Source organism: Mauremys mutica, chromosome 2 (assembly GCF_020497125.1).
Source record: "Mauremys mutica isolate MM-2020 ecotype Southern chromosome 2, ASM2049712v1, whole genome shotgun sequence".
In the NCBI taxonomy this organism is placed as follows: Eukaryota; Metazoa; Chordata; order Testudines; family Geoemydidae; genus Mauremys; species Mauremys mutica.
This window is the reverse complement of record NC_059073.1, coordinates 93,196,829-93,218,395: the sequence shown is the minus strand read 5'-3', so window position 1 is coordinate 93,218,395 and position 21,567 is coordinate 93,196,829. Positions and strand designations below refer to the sequence as shown.

Here is a 21,567-nt window from a genome sequence, read left to right as displayed (position 1 = left end):
TCTAGTTTCTCCCCCCAAAGGAAATTATATTACATCAGAAATTACTATCTTTCAAAAACAGGTACCCTAGTTCACACACTACCTCTTTGGTTTCACTTACCTGGTCTGTGGGTGTATAGTCAACCATGCTGACGCTGTCAATTCTTTCCAGAAAGCTAGAATAAAAAACACACACAGATTTAGAAAATCGTGAACTCTACAATCTCTGTTACCTTTTCAATTTTAGATTCTAACACTTATAAAAAGATGGGTTCAAGGTTAACACCTAAGTCTAACAATTTACTTTGATCAAGTATATATTACCTAGTCCATGTTGCAATATTATGCTTTATACTTACCGTCAGGCAATACCCACAAACAAGCCAAATGGGATCAAAGTTCATATGAATTTTGTAAAACTGCATTAAATAAAATGTTGTTTTAAATCCACACTTCCTCATAGGAGATAATGCATCTCTGCAACAAGAACATTGTCAAGTGGTTCAAACCTAAAATTTAGGATTTGGTTAAAAAAATGGGGAGAGGAGTTTGTTTTGTTTTATAAACAAAACCTGTTTTAAAAATATTATTAATTTTAATAATCTACTGTAAGAGGTTAGTATAACACAGGGGTAGACAACCTATGGCACATGCGTCGAAGGCGGCACGCGAGCTGATTTTCAGTGGCACTCACACTGCCCGGGTCCTGGCCACCAGTCCGGGAGGCTCTGCATTTTAATTTAATTTTAAATGATGCTTCTTAAACACTTTAAAAACCTTATTTACTTTACATACAACAATAGTTTAATTATATATTATAGCCTTATAGAAAGAGACCTTCTAAAAATGTTAAAATGTATTACTGGCACACAAAACCTTAAATTTGAGTGAATAAATGAAGACTCGGCACACCACTTCTGAAAGGTTGCCGACCCTGGTATAACATAAGTAAGGACATTTTTAAAACATTCAGTGTGCCCGGGATTAATTAAAATGTGGGTCTCTTCTCCAGGTTTTTTGGAATTGTTTGTTTGTTTGTTTTCTTGTTTGAGCCCAGATGGCTTGTTTTCAGGGATTGCCTGAATGACTTAGAATCTGTCTTGAATTTCTGGATTGTTTTTGGTGCACGTCCTCTCTCAGTATATCCACCTCATGGTATAAAGTTATTGTTACTGAGATTTCTCCCTGAATTAGCAAGTTTCTCCCCTATTTTTCTAATTTTTATGGGTATGCATGTGGAATTTATTTAATTACAGTGGGGAATATGAAAACATGTTGAACTCCTGACTTTCAGAGTGACTCAAACAGATGGCTTCTCACACACAGTCTGGTCGCAAAAATACCCCTCCAAACCCTGTTTGTACAGTGCTTTGCCATGAAGACAAATTTAAAGAGAATGAAAGATACAGAGTGTGTGTGTGTGTGTGTGTGTGTGTGTGTGTGTGTGTATATAAATATATATAATAAAAAATTACTTGCAGTAATTTTTTTTTGTTTTCCACTGCCATAACTGCAGATAACGGAGATACAATAATCAGGGAACACCATGATCATGAGGTTATTTTTAAATGATATGTACATTAAAATATTAAAAATAACAGCAGTATAGTTTATGCTTTAGTGAAACTAGCTACACGGAATCTGTACTGAAAAAAATACAGCATTGTATGGTGATCATCATCATACTTTATCAAGCAACAATCACATAATTAATATCTAATAAGTCAATATTTGTTACTACTAGAGTTTGGCATAATTTCAGTGTCTTCACAGTACATTAACCTTTTAGTGTAGTACTAGCAAATTTCCCATGTTTTATGTTTTTTATAACTGAACATTTGTACGGTTTTCTCAAATGTAAAAAAACCCTTCCAAAACAAACACCCAATATTATTTTTTGTAGAGAGAAAAATAATTCTTGAATAACCTGCATATAAATTACCTACTTGGTTAATTACCACAATATTAGATTATAGCTTTGACAACCAAATAAATGCACTGCTTGTACAAGTAATGGATTTCAGAAATGAGGAGATATGGAGCTGACATCATCTTACTAAACACACAGGTTCCTCTTCCATTACAACATTAAATACATTAACTTCAACTCTTATTCTAAAATTGCTTTCCATAGAACATTAATTTCTATGTGCCCCCAAGTACTTCTATTAATTACCTCTTGTCGGAATTTACATTTTGTAGGTGTACATCATAGAATACTAAAGATACAAGATTAAAAATTCAGATTTGATATGTTTAAAATGTGAGAATTCATTCCACCCTTATTAATCCTTATATCAGTGATATCTGAATAATGAAAATGCAACAGAAAACCGGTAAAGTTGATGATATAATCATTTTTTCTTTTTGTACAGGTACACATACACAACCTACATAATATGTAAAGCTAAGTAAACAGAATTAATTTCTACTGTATTTTTGTATCTACGGTATTGACAAATCCTCTATTTGTGCATATTCTTGACAAAAATTCAATATTTTTGTCAAGCCTGCAGTAAATGTTTTACATAAATCTGCATTGAAATGAAACACGTAGGCTTTCATGTGTGTAATGAAACTATAACACATTGCACACAGTCCAATTAGATTTATAAATTCATAAACCCATTTTTTATTTATGAATAATTCTGATCTATAATTGGCATAATACAGTATTTAGTTTCTTCTGCACACTAGTATTTTGTAACACCATTTTTTACATATCCTGACATGGAACAATCTGCAATTTAAGTGGGGGGGGGGCAAGATTGATGAAAAGGTCCTCAAGCCTCTGTAAGTAAACTGGGTTAGTTCATTGTTGACTTAAAGCATGTTAAAATGGACTGGAGAAATAAAAAAATAATCACCTGACATTATTCTTTCTATTAATATGTCTATCTGTAGTTTTATAAATATCCTTAGCGAGTTTCCTAGGAAACTCAGCTGACAGTTTGACATGTTTAAATTTTATATCATGCAAGCTGTGAATACAAAAGTGCCAGGTTTCAGACCTGCATAGATAGGAACTATCAATAGGTATTATTCCTTCTAAAAAAGCATGGCAATTTGAGCAAGTGTAGTGGCCAGGCAAATATTGTTGAAAAAAGGATTAATAAATACTTAGGTAAAAGTAGGTAGTCATACATCAAAATCCCTTTCTAACCAGGTGAATTATCAAGGGGAAACGTTTAGCTAATTATTCCATATGGATAATCCTAAAATAAACAAAACAAAAGGAAATTCTTAGTCATAAGAATAAAATAAAAAATGAAAACCATACTATGTTTGTGCAAGTGTATTTTGACACTTATTAGAATTGAAAGACTAAGATAAACTGCAAAGAGATGCAATAAACTGCATTTACTGTGTACCTTTGACTTATTCACCTGCACTCTACCCACTAATACATGTTTCAGGGTCTTGTCCTAACTTTCCAAACCCCTAGTTTCAAATAGCTGCAATTTAGAACAGGAAATCAACACCGAACCCAACATTTTCTTCATTCCTCAAAATTATAATACTCTGAAGCCCAAGAAGAGCAATATTCAATTCTGCACCTGCAACAAGTTTGAAGTCTGTTTTCCTGAGATCCTACAAAACTAGAAATGGGAATTTTATATCACTGAAAAAGAGTGTTTCCTCAGATATTCTTTGGTGATAGCTACTGAAAGAGATAACTAATAATTCCATAGCCTTTGGAATTCCTGGGCCTCCAGATCTTCAGAACTGAATTGCCTCTATTTATTGAAGTCTACAGAAGTAAAGGATCAGAGGGGTAGCCATGTTAGTCTGGTTCTGTAGAAGCAGCAAAGAATCCTGTGGCACCTTATAGACTAACAGACGTTTTGCAGCATGAGCTTTCGTGGGTGAATACCCACTTCTTCGGATGCAAGAAGTAAAGGAGGATCACAAATCTGTCATCAGTCCAAGTAATGCAGCTGGAGAGCAGTAACTGTTTATAATTTTGATAGGTCACTGAAGGCTTTGGAGACTCTTTGTTAAGAGAGAGAGGAGAGTCATCTAACTGCAGGACTCACATTCAGCCCTCTTATAGAGGGCAATTAATCCTGAATACATGCCACAGGCAGACATTTTATGATTAGATTACCTATCTCAATTACCTATAGAACTGAAACTGAGTTCTCTTGGGTAGCTGCTATGAGAGAAGATTCTGGTGATAGTAAAACTTTATTATAAAATGTCTGTTTGATCAGAGTGTGGCTGTCTGTGCTCTATACACCTGCTACTCTCTTAAAGACACAAAGACTAGAGTGTGTTGGTTTGGGGAATGCCCTAGTTTCCTTAATCCCACAAGTTCCCACTGATGGGCTTCAAGCCAACTTGCACTGCGCTCCACTTTGTTTCCCAATAATCAAAGTGGAGTTTGGTAAAATATTCTATTGGCGACGTACTAATCATTAAAAAACCCACTTTATAGATGATTTGCTGATGGGTTTCCATGAACAGAGATGGTCTAATATTTAAACAGATAAGATTTTTTGTTTTGTGTTTAAGTGTTGCTAAAACATAGTTTTAAAATTTTCCTTGTGCTCTTGGAGCATTCTAGTCCATCCTCAATAGGGCTGTGCAGTGGTTTCCCATGCAGGAAAGGGGATCAATAAAACAATGAACAGACTTTCAAATTGGGCAGAGGCAGTAAAACAGCATCTGTTTTTAATCCATTCTGGAGCCTGCAGCACTTACTGTAGCTAAAAAAGAATACAGTTTTACAGTTCCAACTGTTTAAGCAACCACAGAAGAAAATAACTCAGAGACATAGATAATGTTACTAAATTTCACATTTATTTATACAATATTTAAAACATAGTTATTGATAATTACACATTCATGTTTCTACTATATTGTCTAGGAGTTCTATTGGGAATAAACACATGTCTAGTACTTCATTTTTGTACTCTAGAAGTATAAAATATCTATTTCAATACATACCCCCCCCCCCACACACACAACTGAGAAGGTGGTTGCAAGTGAGCACAATACCTTAGCAAAGGGAGAGAAAATCCGGACTTTTAAAAAGGCAAATGTCTTTTGGAAAGCTTTGAATTTATACAATGAATTTTAAGAGCAGATGAGACAGCCTGTAGAGGGCAGCATTTACTAAACCACACACCCTTCTGTACCTGGGCAGATCCTCACTGCAGGAGTTTAATACTGCAACCTCCACAGAAAAAAAGTACAAAATGTATTGTAAACTAAACCAGATTTTAATACAGAATGCTTGGGTTTAATTTAATAGCGCTTAACTTATCAGAAGTGCACAATTTAAAATGGTCTATTATTCTCCCATTGATATGACTCATTCTCCCACCGTGGTAACTAGCAAATGGACATAGCCGCCCTATACGAAAACAGTGGGATTTGTCCAGAGGGACAGGCAATTCTCTAATCTCATTCATTAACCCTTTTACTTCAGAGCATCTTGCCAGCTCTCCTCTTTGGGGAATACTTTATTGAAGAGTCTTATATGACTGGAAAATAGCAAGGGTAAGACTCCTCCCTATCTCCAGTAAGAAGGCGTTACAGGGCTCTGGAATTACTGTTGAGAAGGCTCTGACCCTCTCGATTTTGTATTTGTGCTTTATTTATAGTGCACTGGACAGTTGTAGCTGCCACAGTGGTAGTCTTCTCCGATTGTAAGGCTGTATAGATCTGCATCAGAACCTTGAATTGGACCTGGTAGTGAACAGCAACACAGGATAGAGTTTAAGAACAGTGGTGTAGGTTGCAGATAGGTTCTCTTTATTTCATCCCACTTAGGCATTGGGCTACTGAGCTATGTACCTACTTGTAGTTTCTTCATGAACTTTTTTGTCTCACTTCAGAGAGAGAGAGTTACAATAGTACAGCTTGAAGGTGATAAAGTGTATGGATTTCTGCTACCAAATCATCAACCACAAGGGATGCATGGGGAGTTATCCATCAATGTGCATAGGTGCTGGAACGAGGGGTGCTGGAGGTGCTGCTGCACCCCCTGGCTTGAAGTGGTTTCCATCATATACAGAGGTTTGCAGTTTGGTTCAATGGCTCTCAGCACCCCTACTATATAGACTGTTCCAGCACTACTGTCAATGTGCATCAAGGGAAGAACAGATTTCTTAAATGCCTCGCAAAGAAATCCCTTGAATCCCTTGATGATGAAACCTCTCTCGACTCTGGTAGCTATGACATTGCACAGTCCTAACTTGCACATGAAAATGCGTAGTCTCTGTCATCTTATAAGTATCAATCCCCACCTCCTGAAGCAAGTAGGGCTGAATTAAAAGGGTAAAAAGTTAAACCAATCTCATAATGCTTTTTCACCATTAATTAACTAAACCTCACAATATTCCTGTGAGGTACAGACATATTATTTAACACCTCTTTACAGAGAAGAAAGCAGATTCTGAGAGGTTAAAAGCAGTGGCATATTATTATTGAATGGGGCCCATATGTAACCTAATCCAATGGCCCCACCCCACAACAAATCAAAGGGCAGATGGTATTTAGAAATAGGCTTGATGAAGATAAAGAAAAATACCTAAAACATGGGTAACTCCTATTACACAGGGTTTTGTTTTTTTTTTATAAACATTACTAGGCATTCAGTTTAACCCCTCTTATTACTTGCCAAATTGCCTTTTCCCAGCAACGGTACTCCAAGCCATCTATGCAAATAGGCCTCACAGCTTATGGTCAAACCATTAACCTAAGCAAATACATGAAAGCAATACATTCAAGCACAATCAATGTTTTAGGTATGTTTTTAGTAACTTTGTTCCATTTAATAACAATGGTTTGGGTTTTTTAAATTGAAAGAACACACACACATATATGAAGATCAAACAGTATAACTTCTCTAATCCACTTGCCCTCTCTTGACTCCCTAAATCTGTTATGCAGCATTTCCTGTTGATGGCAGTGTGAATTTTGGGAAAAGCCTCGTTTCCTCCTAATTTAGCTAACTAACCACCTTTTAGCCCAACAGATGTTTTTGCTTTGTGAACCAATGAGAGGTCTTTGGGGATCATCATTAACCCTCTTAACATAAACACTGCCTAAGATTTAAACCTGGAAAACTGCCATTTACACAGGGATTAGCAGGCTCTGGCAGAATTGAGACTAAGATCTGTATCCCATTCCTCTACAGTACAGAACCACACTGAAAACCTTATTCATCTGCTGTTCTAACATGCATGATCTGAGAGAACAGGGAGGGAAAAGGGTGAAGAGCAAAAGGAGAAAGGAGAGAGAAAGATCATTTCTGCTAAACCAGGTGGTAACAAATTCATTCCTAAAGGTCAAAACGATGGAGCTGTTCAAAACACAAACTAAGACAGAAACAAAACTATTACCTGATGTTGCTTAGACTTGTGCATACAGTACCCGATTCCCATTTAAATGACACCAGTGCAATTCTATTGATTTCAGTGGGGTTACTTGTGATTTATACTGGCAGAGAGGAGATTCAGGCCCATAATCTGGTATATCCATATGACATACACACAGAGATCTGATAACTATCATAACTATCTCTAGTGAAATACAAAGGCTACATACAGAACATTCTGCAATAATAATAGCCATTCTCAGTAGAGGGCCAAAAGATAATAAATCAAAATAGTAAGATCATGTTACATATCTAGAGTGCTTTGCAAACTTAAACTGATACATGATATACAGGGATCACTTCATCCACACTGTTGGAATGAAACAACTGTTTAACACCATACAGCAACACTGCCAAACAGCTTAGGTCAGGAAGTGAAGAATACCATAAGTGTACAGGGATTTAGATAGGCAGAATGTAATTACTCAATTAAAATTTGGCTGCAGTGTCTTTCAGATGTCTGAACAAATAATCAAGACCTTGGTTCTATGTCCCACCCCTGCAGTTTGCTTCTTCCAAAAAGAACTTTGACACTTACGTTCCTGGAAGCCAAACTAAGGACAAAAGTCTTATTAACATTTGGCATTGTCAGATGCATCTGATTTATAAGCATCAATTACATAGCAGAAACACTCTTCAGCCCACTCTTGTTTGGGAATTCAAAAAGTTGCTGGAAGGAGGTGAAAAGTAAGGAAAACTTCTCTCTGCAGGATGTTACAAGCCCAGCTTACACTTTTCTTTTGAAAGCGTATCTTGGTACCTATGTCTGAGATAAGCAAACTGAAAACTTTTACTATCCTGTCAGATAATTTTAAGGCAGGAGTTTTGCCCATATGGGAAAGGTAAAAAGATGATTTTAAATTTCCGGAGAGTGGAAACAGAGAAAGTGTGAAATTAATTCTCCCAGTGTCTAAGAAGAAATAGGAAACTTGCGTGGCAGATATAACAGGCCATCTGAGAATTGGCAGCGAACAACAATTCTATTCTCTGAGCTGCAACAGTGGCCATTTCCCTTCTGCACTGTGTAAGCATGGATCGGTGGCCCTTTCCTTGGCCCACCTCCAATGCTTTGCTCCCATAGTCTGTCTATTTTTATTCTCAGTTGTTTTGTACAGAGGGATATCTGTGTACACTCCACCAGCAACCCTTTCCCATACAGGCATACCATATGGTTTAGCAACAAGGAGAACTTTTCCTGGGGATGTGGGTGAAGTCCACCCAAAAGGAGAATGCTCCGTTGGGCTCTCTAAGGACACTGAAACCATTCACTGGTACTCATTTACAAGGGTGAGAAAACGTCCCCCCAAAGATGATCAAAGGCTCAGAACTTAAAGAAAGGGGAAATGTCTGGAACTGACATCCTTCATCCCAAAGTATTCTAAAGCATTTCGCCAGACTACACAAAGGAATCACTTCACTCACCAATGAAGTGCAGCCATCCCTCTTTGGGGAAGTAAAGGAGGAGCACACCAACCCTGCTCAACAGTTTATAATGTTGACCAGAATTTAACTGAACACCTCCTCTCATATTCCAGATCGCACAAACCATCTCCCTCCCACCCCCAATCACAACATCCCTTCGCAACTATAGCAATTACTTACCTGAAAAAGTAATATGAGGAAAATATTTCAAGCATTCTCAGCTGTCATTTAAGGTAGTTTAGCAGCTGGAAAGAAGGACAATGGCCAGCACCATGAGGCACGGATCTAACAGTGGAGATGCAAACATTAGGAGTGACCACTAAGTGCAACAAAATGGTCTTTACATTTCCAAATAAAGAGGTTGAAAAATACTCATTGTTCAGTAATCGTTAATCTTGCCCATTTTAGAACAGGATATATTTAACCACTGCATGTATTTAAGCAGTCAGTCATGACATACACAGCATTGCTGAGCGATTATTCCATATCTTAGGTAGTTAGTGTAAGGCAAGAAACCTGGCAACCAAGTAGCTTCCATTACCTGAGAAACACAAAGCCTGCAGTTTTGTGCCTACTGTAAGCAGAATACAGTGACCATGCCCCATTTGCTCTTAACGGTTCTAATTCTTCTTAAAATAACTAAAACCACAGTAGGACTATAAAATCTAGTATCAGAGGGGTAGCCGTGTTAGTCTGGATCTGTAAAAGCAGCAAAGAGTCCTGTGGCACCTTATAGACTAACAGCCGTATTGGAGCATGAGCTTTCGTGGGTGAATACCCACTTCATCGGTTGCATCCGACGAAGTGGGTATTCACCCACGAAAGCTCATGCTCCAATACGGCTGTTAGTCTATAAGGTGCCACAGGACTCTCTGCTGCTTTTATAAAATCTAGTGCTCACTACTAGCATCACAATCGTACCTCACATGCTTCTTATCCTGGGCTGTGATACCAGTACTAATAAATGGTACTAGGGTGGTAGAGGAACACACAGGGCAGGTCTACACTACCACTTAATGTTAATCTAACTAACGTCACTCAGGGGTGTGAAAAAGACACTCCCCTGAGCAATGCAAGCTACAGCAACCTAAGCGCTGTCCACACTGGTGCTACGTCGGCGGGAGATGCTCTCCACCTCTCTCGGAGGTGGAGTAATTATGCCAACAGGAGAGCACTATCCCATTCGCACTTCTTTGCCAGATGTGCTAGAGCGGTGCAACTGTGCAGATGTAGTGCTTCTAGTGTAGACCTGTCCTCGATGAGTGTTCCTTGTCTCCCCTCACCACTCCCTTTCTGCCCCTTCTCACTGACAACTAAGTAGGGTAAGTTAGCAATATCCTCCATAGCATCGGTTATTAAAACAACAATATAATTATGTTTGGTGGGGAGTAGTTATGTAACAGTTTGATTCCCACCTGCTTTCCTTTTTAAAAAAAATTGACATTTTGTTTTTATTAGCTTTTAAAATCAATCACTTTCCCCCATCCATAGTTATCAGCTACTATTTTGCAGGCCAAAGCCAGTAGTTTAGGGAAAGTTAGAGGAACGTCAGCTAGTTTACACACTAATGTGCACACCTAGTCTGGGATGACGGGAACCCCTCAGCTGGGAACAGAGTGTCCCCCACCTTGCAGGAGTAATGCTGCCAGTCCCATTGAGGCTTGTGGTAACTGTCTGTCTACTGGAGCCAATACAGAGTGGCAGGGAAGCTGTGAAAGACAGGGGCCAGGACAACACGAAGCATCATGGCGCTGTAGCTGCAATGAGCTATTCATAAGTGAACCCCTGTGCCCACATGGAGCTACTTGTGCTCAACTCATTGCAGGATCGGGACCTACATTAGCAACTTTCAGCGCTGAGCAACTTGATAGGCTCAAGAATGTGTTTCATGGTGCTACCATGATAAAAGCTGCAGCTTTCAATATTACAAAGCAATACTGCAGTGCAGCAAAGCTCTTTGTGTTAGAACATTTTAGAAGCTGTTGCTCCGTTGGCAGGGGGATGTTGTGAGTTGCTTAGTTTCTACAAAATGTCACAAGTGCCATCACTACAAGGATGGAGTTTTGCTGAACTGATCTCTGATGTAAGGCTATTAAAGCTGTCTTCTAACTCCACTGAAGCCAATTATAAGTACTCTCTCTGAAATACTCATTCTGTACTGTACAACTTCTGGAGCTGCAGAAAACAGCCTCAGAGAAGAAATTTTAACTTTCTACTCTGCCTTTCTTCTTAAAATGTTTTTATACCTACACCTTGTGGGAAAAAATTTAGATTTACGTGAGAAGTGTTGGGCAGTGCTGCATACAAATTTAGTATGGTATAAATGTCAAAAATCCAAAGCTGCTTGCCAGCACATTTAAATATTGAGACTTTTTTTTTTAAAGAGGACAAGATTTAAAAAAACCTAACATCCACATAATTGTCCATGTCCCTCCAACCTTGACAACTACGACAGCATAATCCCTAACAATCTGCTTTTGCAGAGGAAGTTTGTACCATTTCATGGCTCAGTTTTGATGGAATATTCTGAGAAGTAGTGTATCTGGTACCTACATGAAGAGTGAGACCTAGTCTATATTTAAAAGTTAGATCAGCATAGCTATGGTGCTCAGCGGTGTGAATTTTTCACACTCCCGCGTGCCATACTTATGCCAACCAAAACCCCATGGTAGATGCAGCTAGGTTGATGGAAGAATGCTGCCGTTGACCTACCTATTGCTGCTGCCAACCTGCCTATCAAAGCGTGGGGACTCTGGAGAGCCACAGCAATGGAAAAATCCCTTCCATCACTGCAGAAAGTGCAGCCACGAGCACTACACCTTCAAAAGGTGCTGTAGCTGTGCCACTGTAGCACTCATCGTGTGGACATGGCCCGAGAGTCACGGTTGTGATACTCTCTAAGGACCTGATTTTGATTTCATGGAAGTCAATACAAGCCTGATTCTGTTTACATGAAAGTGTCTTGACACTGGTCTGGCAGATAAAAGGGCATTAAAGTGGGTGCAAATTTAATTTATGCCCCTTTAAAGCACCCTTATAATGCCAGAGTGGTGTAAAGGGGCCTTAGTGCAAATGAGAATCAGACCCTGAGACTTTTTCATTAATTTAAATGATAGTGGGATCAGGCCCTAATAGCCTAATTCTGCAACGTAGTGAGCACCCCTAATCCCACTTAGAGGAGGGCATTCAACAACTTGCAGGAGGTGCTTAGCATTTGGCACTATCAGGCCTCATACTGGTAAAGAGAACGTCATTTGGAGCCTGAACTTCCGTTTTATGTGTAGAAATGTCATATGGAATTATTGTACCAGTGACCTTCCTCAAGAAGGAATCATTAACCCACGAATCTATTAGTATAGTGTCCAAGTTAACAAAACTATAATTTGGTTTCAATAATGCAGTGCATTATAGTTCAGTGCAAACAGAGCAGTGGATTAGTTAGCAACTAAATAGTTTAATAATTAGAAATATTAAAAAAATTAACCAAGTGTGATTTTTCACTAATAGCTAGAGGTTAATTTTCTAGTTTTGGTTTTCTGCTTTCAAACAAATGAGACTTTTGAACCCAAACATTGTCGCACCAAAATCTGCCAGTGTCTATTTTACTCTAAATAGGCAGACAGCATTTCCTACTATCATTGTTTAATCCTGTAATCCCTTTAGATTGTTAGTAATAATCTTAAATGGATTACAAATAATCCCATTCAAACACCATCCTGGATGTATCTCCTCAATGAATGTACATCTTGTGTTAGGGTTTCACACATCAGGCTACAGAGCATCCAAAAATCATAATTTTGCTTTGCTTTGCAAAAGTGCACACTTGACAAAAGCTTAAAATTAATCTAGAAGAGTACATTTTAAATCATGTGCTCACATGGTAATTGTGATGACTTTTTGGCAACAGAGATCATTCTTTAATTAGGAAAGGGTAACTATTCTGATCAATATTTTCCACATTTTACAACCATATGTTCTGTTCTACAAGGCCTCAGAGTAATTATTTTTGTATTATTTGAATATAGTCATATTCAAAAGAAACAAAACAAACTGTTTAAAACAATGTATTTTAAAATTAGTTTCAGTATTTATTTTATTATTTATTGTGAATGTATCCAGTACAAATTCGGGGGGGGGGGGGGAGAGAGGGGGAAGGAATAGCTTCTGGACCTGCAAGTACAAAGGAGGGTAGGAGGTGAGTATGATATGTAAGAAATAAATATATTTTCTCACTAGATTCAACTGCAGAAGTGCAGGAAAAGCAGCAGTGTGTGTGAGTAAGGAAGCGAACCACTGAAGCAGCAGTTTTCTGTTCTTTGGAGGTGGCTAGCAAAAAAGGGAATTAATTAAATAATATCTATAACTGAGTATTATTCAACAGAAATAATATGTACTAAATAATAAAATAAATATTGACATTTAAAAATCACATTTTAATCTAATACAGGATTTGTGTCTTTCATCTGGACTGTCTGCCTTCATTACAAATATCACAGTCACTTGTGACACTCATTAGCACAACATATATTGCAGACCAAAAAAAAAAAAAAAAGTACCAGAGCCAGGAAAAAAGGGACATTCCCAACTGGTTTGGATGTATTCTTCTGTTTAATATCTTTTCTCCCTGAGAGTTGAGTATCAGGCCTGTCTCTCATTACAAGCACTGCAAATGCCCTCTGCCATCGCACGACCTCAATACAGGTTTTGGTAGTTGCAAACACAGGCAACCGGTAGCAACTAGAAAGGACTTATAGCTTGGATACATTCAAAGCAGTTTAAAGGACTTTTGATAAAGTATATTTTTAAAAATTGCTGTTGTGAGGCTGCAGTTCTTTAAAACTGGGAACATCATCATCATAATCCTCAATACTATTTATTTTGCTAGAAGAATGCTACAGATAAGAGAGAATGATAAATAAATGCAGAAATAAATGTAGATTGCTTGTATAAAAAGCAACGAGATATTCCACTTATGTGAGACTTCTGAACTTTCCTCAGATTCTTCTCTCGCCACCCCCCCCCCACTCTATCCAGAAAGAACTAGTACATGGCTAAAGAATCTATGAGATACCCACTAAAACCATGATTCTATAAAGCCTTGCTCATGAACTTAACTTTAAGCATGTAAGTAGCTACACTGGACTCAATAGGACTTCTGAACTCATTGGGGCTACTCACATGTTTAAAATTAAGCACATGGCTAAGTCACGGCTGAGATTGGGGCCTCAATGAATGTCTTTTATTGCAGATCTTGAATCTGCTATTTGCATGTTACAGCATAATTTCCAAAGGCTGAATAAAAAGTCTGGGACCACAGTGGGCCCAAGTCCAGCAACATGTGACACTACGCAGAGCACTTCAGTTACAGAAGACCGGTTTTATTCTGAGACATGATCATGCTGGTGTGATAATTATCTTGTTATTAAAGGTGACCTGTAAATAGATTTTTTTTTAAATCCAACTGCTTTGGATTTGGACACTCAGGTCCCCAAGGAATTGGTGTAAGAGAGGTATTCAGCATCCCTAAGAAGTGTCTGTAACTGCCATTGCAGTTTGCCAATCACCAGCCTATGTGACTCCCCAACATGCAGTGAGTCAAACTAAATATACTAAACACTCTATAAGTACATTAAGCATGAATATTTAAAAACCACTCAAGAAAGTGGAACAAAACACAATTTGCCTCACACTCATAGGTCAGCTCCTGTTTCTATTGTTGTGGATATGACACACCAGGCACTGTGCGTTCTGGAGAGTCATGGGGAGGGCACATTGTGCTTTGACAGTAAACCTCCAGGCTGCTCAAGGGAACTGAATTACACAATTAGATGACCCTCAGCTGAGAATGCCCTGCCTCAAGTCCCAACAAATGTATATATATATCTAGAGCAGTGTTAGGCAACCTATGGCATGCATGGTGAAGGCAGCATGCCAGCTGATTTTCAGTGGCACTCACACTGCCTGGGTTCTGGCCACCGGTCCGGGGAGGCTCTGCATTTTAATTTAATTTTAAATGAAGCTTCTTAAACATTTTAAAAACTTTATTTACTTTACATACAACAATAGTTTAGTTATGTATTATAGACTTATAGAAAGAGACTTTCTAAAAACGGTAAAATGTATTACTGGCACGCAAAACCTTAAAGTTTTATTTATTCAGAGTGAATAAATGAAGACTCGGCACACCACGTCTGAAAGATGCCGACCTCTGATCTAGAGGATATCAGAATAAATGCATCAGTTGATCTCAGCTGCCACACTCATGAGTAGGATAATAGCTTGTCTGAAAGGTAAACAGACCACAATTGGTATGATCTTTTATAAAGCAAGACCAACACACTGAATTACACCTAAACGCAGATGGAAAAACGAACATAATGCTCAAAGCACAAGTGCAAAACACTAATGCCAACTGTGCTCCGCTGCCACACTAGTACTATCAGATAGATTCTGTTATGTATGTGGAATTTCTTAACAAATCTAATTCTTTCCTGGGGATCTCCCTCTCCAATTTTCTTCCTTTAAAGCAACTACCAAATCATAATAATTAGGCCTCTGATATGTACTGTTTAAGAACAATTCAAAACAATGAGTAAAGTCCACAGGAAATGAAGACGACTAAGGGAGCTCGTTCCTTTATAACTATTTATGACACACACACACACTCCTAAGAGCTATATTATGTACCTTTTAAAACTAGTTTTTAAATGCTATTGATGTAGTTTTTGAACTGGCAATTCCAAAGTTTATGCTCTCTCTCTGTGAATGGCAGGAGGAACTGCATTTGCAGAAGGCAAAGATGTCAGTTGGAGGACCAGTGGGTTGATTATAGGGGCTTTTCATGTACAATGCTCCAGAAAACAAACTTTTACATATAGATAATACCACTAGAAGTTTGGTAATGAGTGGGTTAAATCAGTACAATTAACCAGTATGAAAAAATGGAACATTTCTCACCAGTAATTTCCTTGCTGCTCGCAGTGTCTTGCCCAATTCTTGATGTCTGGGGCCTGGGCTGCTCTCCTCACCCTGAAGCTCAGGGAGGTGAATCAGAGTTTTGGAGCCACATGGTCTGGCCACACCCCCTTAGCTCCTCCTTGCTTCCAGATGAGTTATTCAGCTATTATAAGCTGTGAAACTTGCATAACATCATTAATAACAAATATTCCAGAGATGATAAAATAACTATGCACATTAGACCAAGGAAGATGGTCATATAGTAACAATTCCACTTAATATCTGACCCTTGATTCAAGAGCCATCCAGGTAGAATTGTGGCAAATGCTGCTAGGAGAAAATAAATTATCAATAAGAAATTTTCCATTCTGCTGCTCAACATCTTCCACAATTCTGACACCTAGGAAGAAGTGAGCAATGAACAAATGTAGAGAAAAGAACAGAAAAATTAAAATGGTATCCCTCCCATCTATAATATTTGCTCAAAGAGCAAAATCATTTCCAGGCCATCGTCTGCAGCAGAGGACAGGAAATCCATCTTGTAATGCTTGATAAAGGTGGTAGCATTTGACCAGTTGGCTGCCTCACAAGTTTTCATGTGGATCCATTAGCTCTTTCTGCCCACAAAGTCACCAGGGATTGCATGGGGTGTGCCCTGACCACTTCTGGAACTAGAATTTCTGATGCCTTGCATGCTCTCACAATGCAGTCTAATCCACATAGCAACAGAAGACTGTGAAGCTCTATCCTTAGCATTTTGGATTAAAGGATACAAACTGGGCAGCTGATCTCTTTGAGGTAAATTTTCAGAGCCATTCTGATAGCTAAGTTGTGCCATCTCTCTTCGGTGGGATGCTGTGGCCTTGGACAGAATGTAGAACCACCTCTCATGGAAAGAAGAGTTCACCTTCGGGATAAATGATTCCAGAGTTCTGGGCATCACCTTATCCTCGTGGAACACGCAGTCAGGTTCCTGCCTACAGAGGGCTGTCAGCTCTGAGACTTGCCTGTGGACATGTTGGCGATCAGAAAGCAAGTTTTGATGGACAAATAAAATATTGACACTGACATCAGTGATTTGAAGGGATTGTTTGTCGGGGCTCTCAATACAAGGGGCAAGAAAAAGAGGTCTAATTGCTGGCTTGGCTAATTGGATCACCCTTAGGAATCTGGGTACTTGGGGGTTCTCTGCCAAGGAATCTGCAGATCCTGAAAACATCATGCTACTAAGGGCAGACACCTGAGTGCAATGATGTAGGGTTGGAGATCTTTGTTGAAGCCTTCTTGGAGAAAATCCAAGATAGCCAGAATTTCTGGATTCTAGGGTTTACTTTGTGTTCCTGGCATCACCTGCAAAACCTGGTCCAGATAAAGGAGTATGCGTTCAAGATCAATATTGTTCTACAAGAAATAAGTGTTTTTATGACATTTGAGGACATGCCCAATGATACTAGTGCTTCCTTTTCACTAGCCAAGCTGATAGATGCAGCTGATTCCTGTCCGAGTGAAACAGAGGACCTTGTGAGAAGATGTCCTGTCTCTTTGGGAGGTGTAATGACAGTCCAATTTCAGCTCTACCAGGTCCAAAAATCAGGGTCTCCCTGATCAATGTGTGGTTACCAATATTACTGTCGCTAGTTCTCATTTTATTTTCTGGACCATCTTCTCTAATAATAGGAAGGTGGAAACTCAGAGGAGGCACTGTGGCCATCTGTGTGATAGGACATCTGTCCCCATGGATCTAGGGTCCACTTCCCTGGTGAAGTACTTTAGTGTCTTTGGGGTCATGTGGTTTGCAAATAGGTCAGTTGAGGGCAGGTTGAACAATTGGATGATTAACTCAAAGACTTCCTGATTCAGGCAGCACTCGGAGTTATTCACCTTGTGGCTGATAAATCATTCTGCCTTCTTGTTCAGATCTCCCTTTAGAAGAGCTGCCCTGATGGAGAGGAAAAACAGCTCCACCCACTGCATGATTTCCATTGCTTTGGCATATAACACTGGGCTTCTTGTTGATCCTGCGCTGTTCACATATGCTACTCTGGTCATGCAGTTTGACTGAATCAGGACTTGGTTCCCCCTCTAGGCTGGAGGGAACGTTTATAGCACCAACTTGACTGCTCTTAATTCTAGGAGGTTTATGCTGTGGGTCCTTTTCACCAGGGTTCAGATGCTTTGAGCTTTTTGGGATCCCAGGTGTGCTTCCCAGCCCTCCAGACTGGCATGGGTTATGAAGATGAGGGGATCTGGAAGGCATATAGTCATGCCCTTGTGGACACTGCCCTGGAGTGACCACCATTTTAAGGAATTGATCATCTGTGATGGAATCCTCACTTGATCCTTCATGAGTTCCAGGGAGAGGTCCCATACTATTAAGAAGAAGCCTTGAAGGAGCCTGATGTGTGATTGCTCCCATGGAATGATGCACAATATTAGGGGGCCTAACAGTTCAAGGCTCAATGCAATAATGGGCAGTTCCAAAACAACACAAGGAGGTCTTGAATCTTCTGGAACCTCTGTTGAGATAGACATGTCCTTGCTATCCAAGTGTCTATGTCCATTCCCAAGTGGGGTATTTGGGTGGATGGAACCAACGAACTTTTCTTGATGTTGATAATGAAGCCATGCGTCTGCATGAGATTCAAGGTCATGGATGTAGCTCTGCGTGCCACCGCTGGAGATGGAACTCTGATTAAGAAGTCATCCAGGAAGGGGAACAATTGGCTCTCCTGTGACCTGAGTCTGGCTATGATTACCACCAACATCTTTGTAAAGACCTGAGGCACAGGATAAGCCAAAAGGGAGCATCCAATATTGATAATGCTTCCTATCATAGGAATGGTCCGATTGGGATGCAGAGGTATATGCATTGCTAGATCCACTGAAGTCAGTAAATCCCCCTGGGACAGCGATGCCACTACAAAGATTAGGATCTCCATCTGGAACTTCACTTTCTTTATCCACTTGTTGAGCCTTTTGAGATCTAGGATGGTTTGGATTCTCCTTTATACTTCTGAACAATAAAGAAAATGGAGTATAACACTGAGAATCTTTCTTTGGAGGGAACATTTTCTATTACTCTCATATTCAGGAGGTGCAAAATCTCATTCTGGATTAGATTGTGCTTTACGGAGTCATTCAAGATGGGGGACTGGATGAAAAATGGATGGGGTGGAGCCTTTAACTCATGGGTGTAACCCAGAGTCACTGTCCATTTGACCCACTTTTGCAGCTAAGCTCGCTGAGGGCCTGAAGTCCTCTTGCAAGATCTTTCTGAACCCTCACCTGCTGGATCCCATTCCACCAGGGAGGGGAAAAGCTTCCAGAGTGCTCTGGCCAAACTTGCAAGGAGGAGGGTGCTTATGAACCCTGCTTCTTTTCTAGGGCACTCAGGACCCATTTTAGGACTGAGGGAGGATTTGTGACCAGTGGGTAAGGGATCTCACATGCCTGTCTGACTCCTAGCCCTGGGACCTAAGAGACTGAGGGACAGAAGGCTGGGTGCCATCTGCCAAGTCTGAGAGGGCAGTCTCACAGTGCACCCATTTGAATTTCATTCAGTGCTTTTTAGGCTGCTCTGCCACGCATGGAAGGTGCAAAGAGCTGGCAGGGAGGCACTGCAGCTGAGGCTTCTCCAACACTGGGTAAAAAAAGTGTGGGGGGGGAGAGGGGCAGGGGCAGGGCTAAAGAGGCCGGGAGGGAGATCACTGCTCACCACCGCCTCAAATTTTGACAAAAAAAGCCACCTGTAGGCAGACGAGAAGGCAGGAGCTGTAAAAACCACTGTCTGCATGCTATCATGGAGGCAGAGAAACTGGAAACAACAAGAAGCTAAGGGGGCGTGGCCAGACCATATGGCTCCAGGACTCTGATCCACCTCCATGAGCTGCAGAGAGGAGAGCAGCCCAGACCTCAAGAATTGTGGGAGATGCTGGGTGCAGAAATGATTAAAACATGTCAGTGTGGCATAATGCTTGCAAGATGTAATTCATTAATACAGGAAAATGGCAGTGAATTTTTCTGGAAGGCTCAGTGCATCATGTGTGACCATTTCTATTAATATGAAAGTATGACCATGTTCATAACATAATTTATAACATAATGCACAATCTAAAATTGCTAAATAATTCTATGCAGAATGTCATAAGACTGCAACACTTTCATAGTCAATAGTGTCATAGTACTATTTTAAAACTATATTTGATTCAGGGAAATTAAGGCAACAGTGAATGTTACTGTAGGAAATAAAATACATGTCCAGTCCACATAAACTTGCATGCAACCACTTTTAGGAATCTGTGAACAGATATTCTATCCTGTCAATATATTTCTCATATAAATCCAATTATTTGACCTAGCATCAACCCTTTTGACTGATAATTAGATTTGTATTGCTTTAGTTTTACTTATGAATTTACATTTAAAGGGTCTAGACTGTACCACATGCAGTTGTGTTCCATGTTCTAACATTCACATATATTTACATTTGTGTCAGTGATCAGATTTGTTTAGGAGCTTCATACAGATTTTCAAACAATCTATTGTACATCTCAGTGTACATCTCTAAACTGAGCCATTCCAGGAAAATTCTGGAGGGAGGAAATTGACTAGAAATAAAGATCAAAATCAAAGTCACAGCACGAGCTACTGTTTGCATACTATACAGAAAATTCTAATTATTCAAGCTACTTTTTTTTCCTTTTAAAAATTACCAGCTAAATTTAAACAGGAATTTTTGGGGAGGGGGGGTGGGGAGAAGAGCAGAGCAAACAACTGCCAAATGATTCTGAAAGCTCAATTCATAGACTAGTCTGCCATGGGTCATAAATCAGCACCACAGAGTTTATAGGTACAGCGAGAGCTCTTGACAGATACAAAAAACAGATTTAGAATTGAAGTTGAAATTATATCAAAATAGCTATACAGATACACACATTCTAGCTCTCTGTTGGAGTACATTTCCAAAAATAAACTAGTCAAATGGATATCTTCCTAGAAAAGCTGATTACATAAGCATAATTGCACAAAACACAAGTACCTGCACTATCTCTCTGCAAAGTATAAATAGTTCAAAGTTACATTAGACAGTCTTATTTTAAAATGCTATTGTTCTAAAGCTCGTGCACTTTCTTATAATCCCTTTTTAAAAAAAAAGGGAAAAAAAGAAGTAAAAAACCCCAACCTTCAAGATTCAAAATACACTTTCTCTAGTGTTATATAACATGTAATTAGAGCTTGTAAAAATCTTTGCAAGATTTTTTCCTAGCAGTGAAAATTAGTTATTAAAAGAATAAAAGCCTTAAAAATTCAGTTTGTTTTTATTTTTTAAGTTGCTTAACGTACTAACAATGTGGTTTTCTCCACATTATAAATAGCATGGAAGCAGTCTCAGACCAACTGTGTTTTTCCTTTAATAATTTCCACGACCAAATACACATTTCTACTTTTGCACCCAGTCTTCACTTTGTTGTTGTTTTGGTGACACCAGGTGACAAAGAATGCCATATTTTGCCCGTCATTAATTCAAGGAGGAACAGAGCAAGGCCATCTACAGAAACCCTGTGTATGGGTCAGCCTGGGCTGAAGAGAGGCTTGGGTTGAAATGCTGGTTATTAATTTACTTGGATCCAGAGGCAAGAAATTCCAGCACAGGAAGTTGGGAGGGCTGTGCTAAAGTCAAACATCCTGCCTACAGCTCAGAGGCAAGGTGAATCTCATCTTGTCTCTCCGCTTAGCTCCTTGCACAAAGCCCTGTTACAGATTTGGGCAGGAAGGGTGAATATCCCCCTATGTTCATTCAAACAATGCATTGACAGTGGGGT

General features: G+C 39.3%; 1 protein-coding gene across 3 annotated transcripts in view; it reads right to left on the bottom strand.

The window, feature by feature from the left end:
• Positions 1-21,567, bottom strand: part of GNAL (G protein subunit alpha L) — a 323,051-nt gene that overhangs the window by 25,478 nt on the left and 276,006 nt on the right. For all 3 annotated transcript variants that reach the window (XM_045008183.1, XM_045008184.1, XM_045008185.1), the window contains one exon: positions 101-155. In XM_045008183.1, the coding sequence (XP_044864118.1) occupies positions 101-155 (55 nt within the window). The remainder of the gene's footprint in view (positions 1-100; positions 156-21,567) is intronic.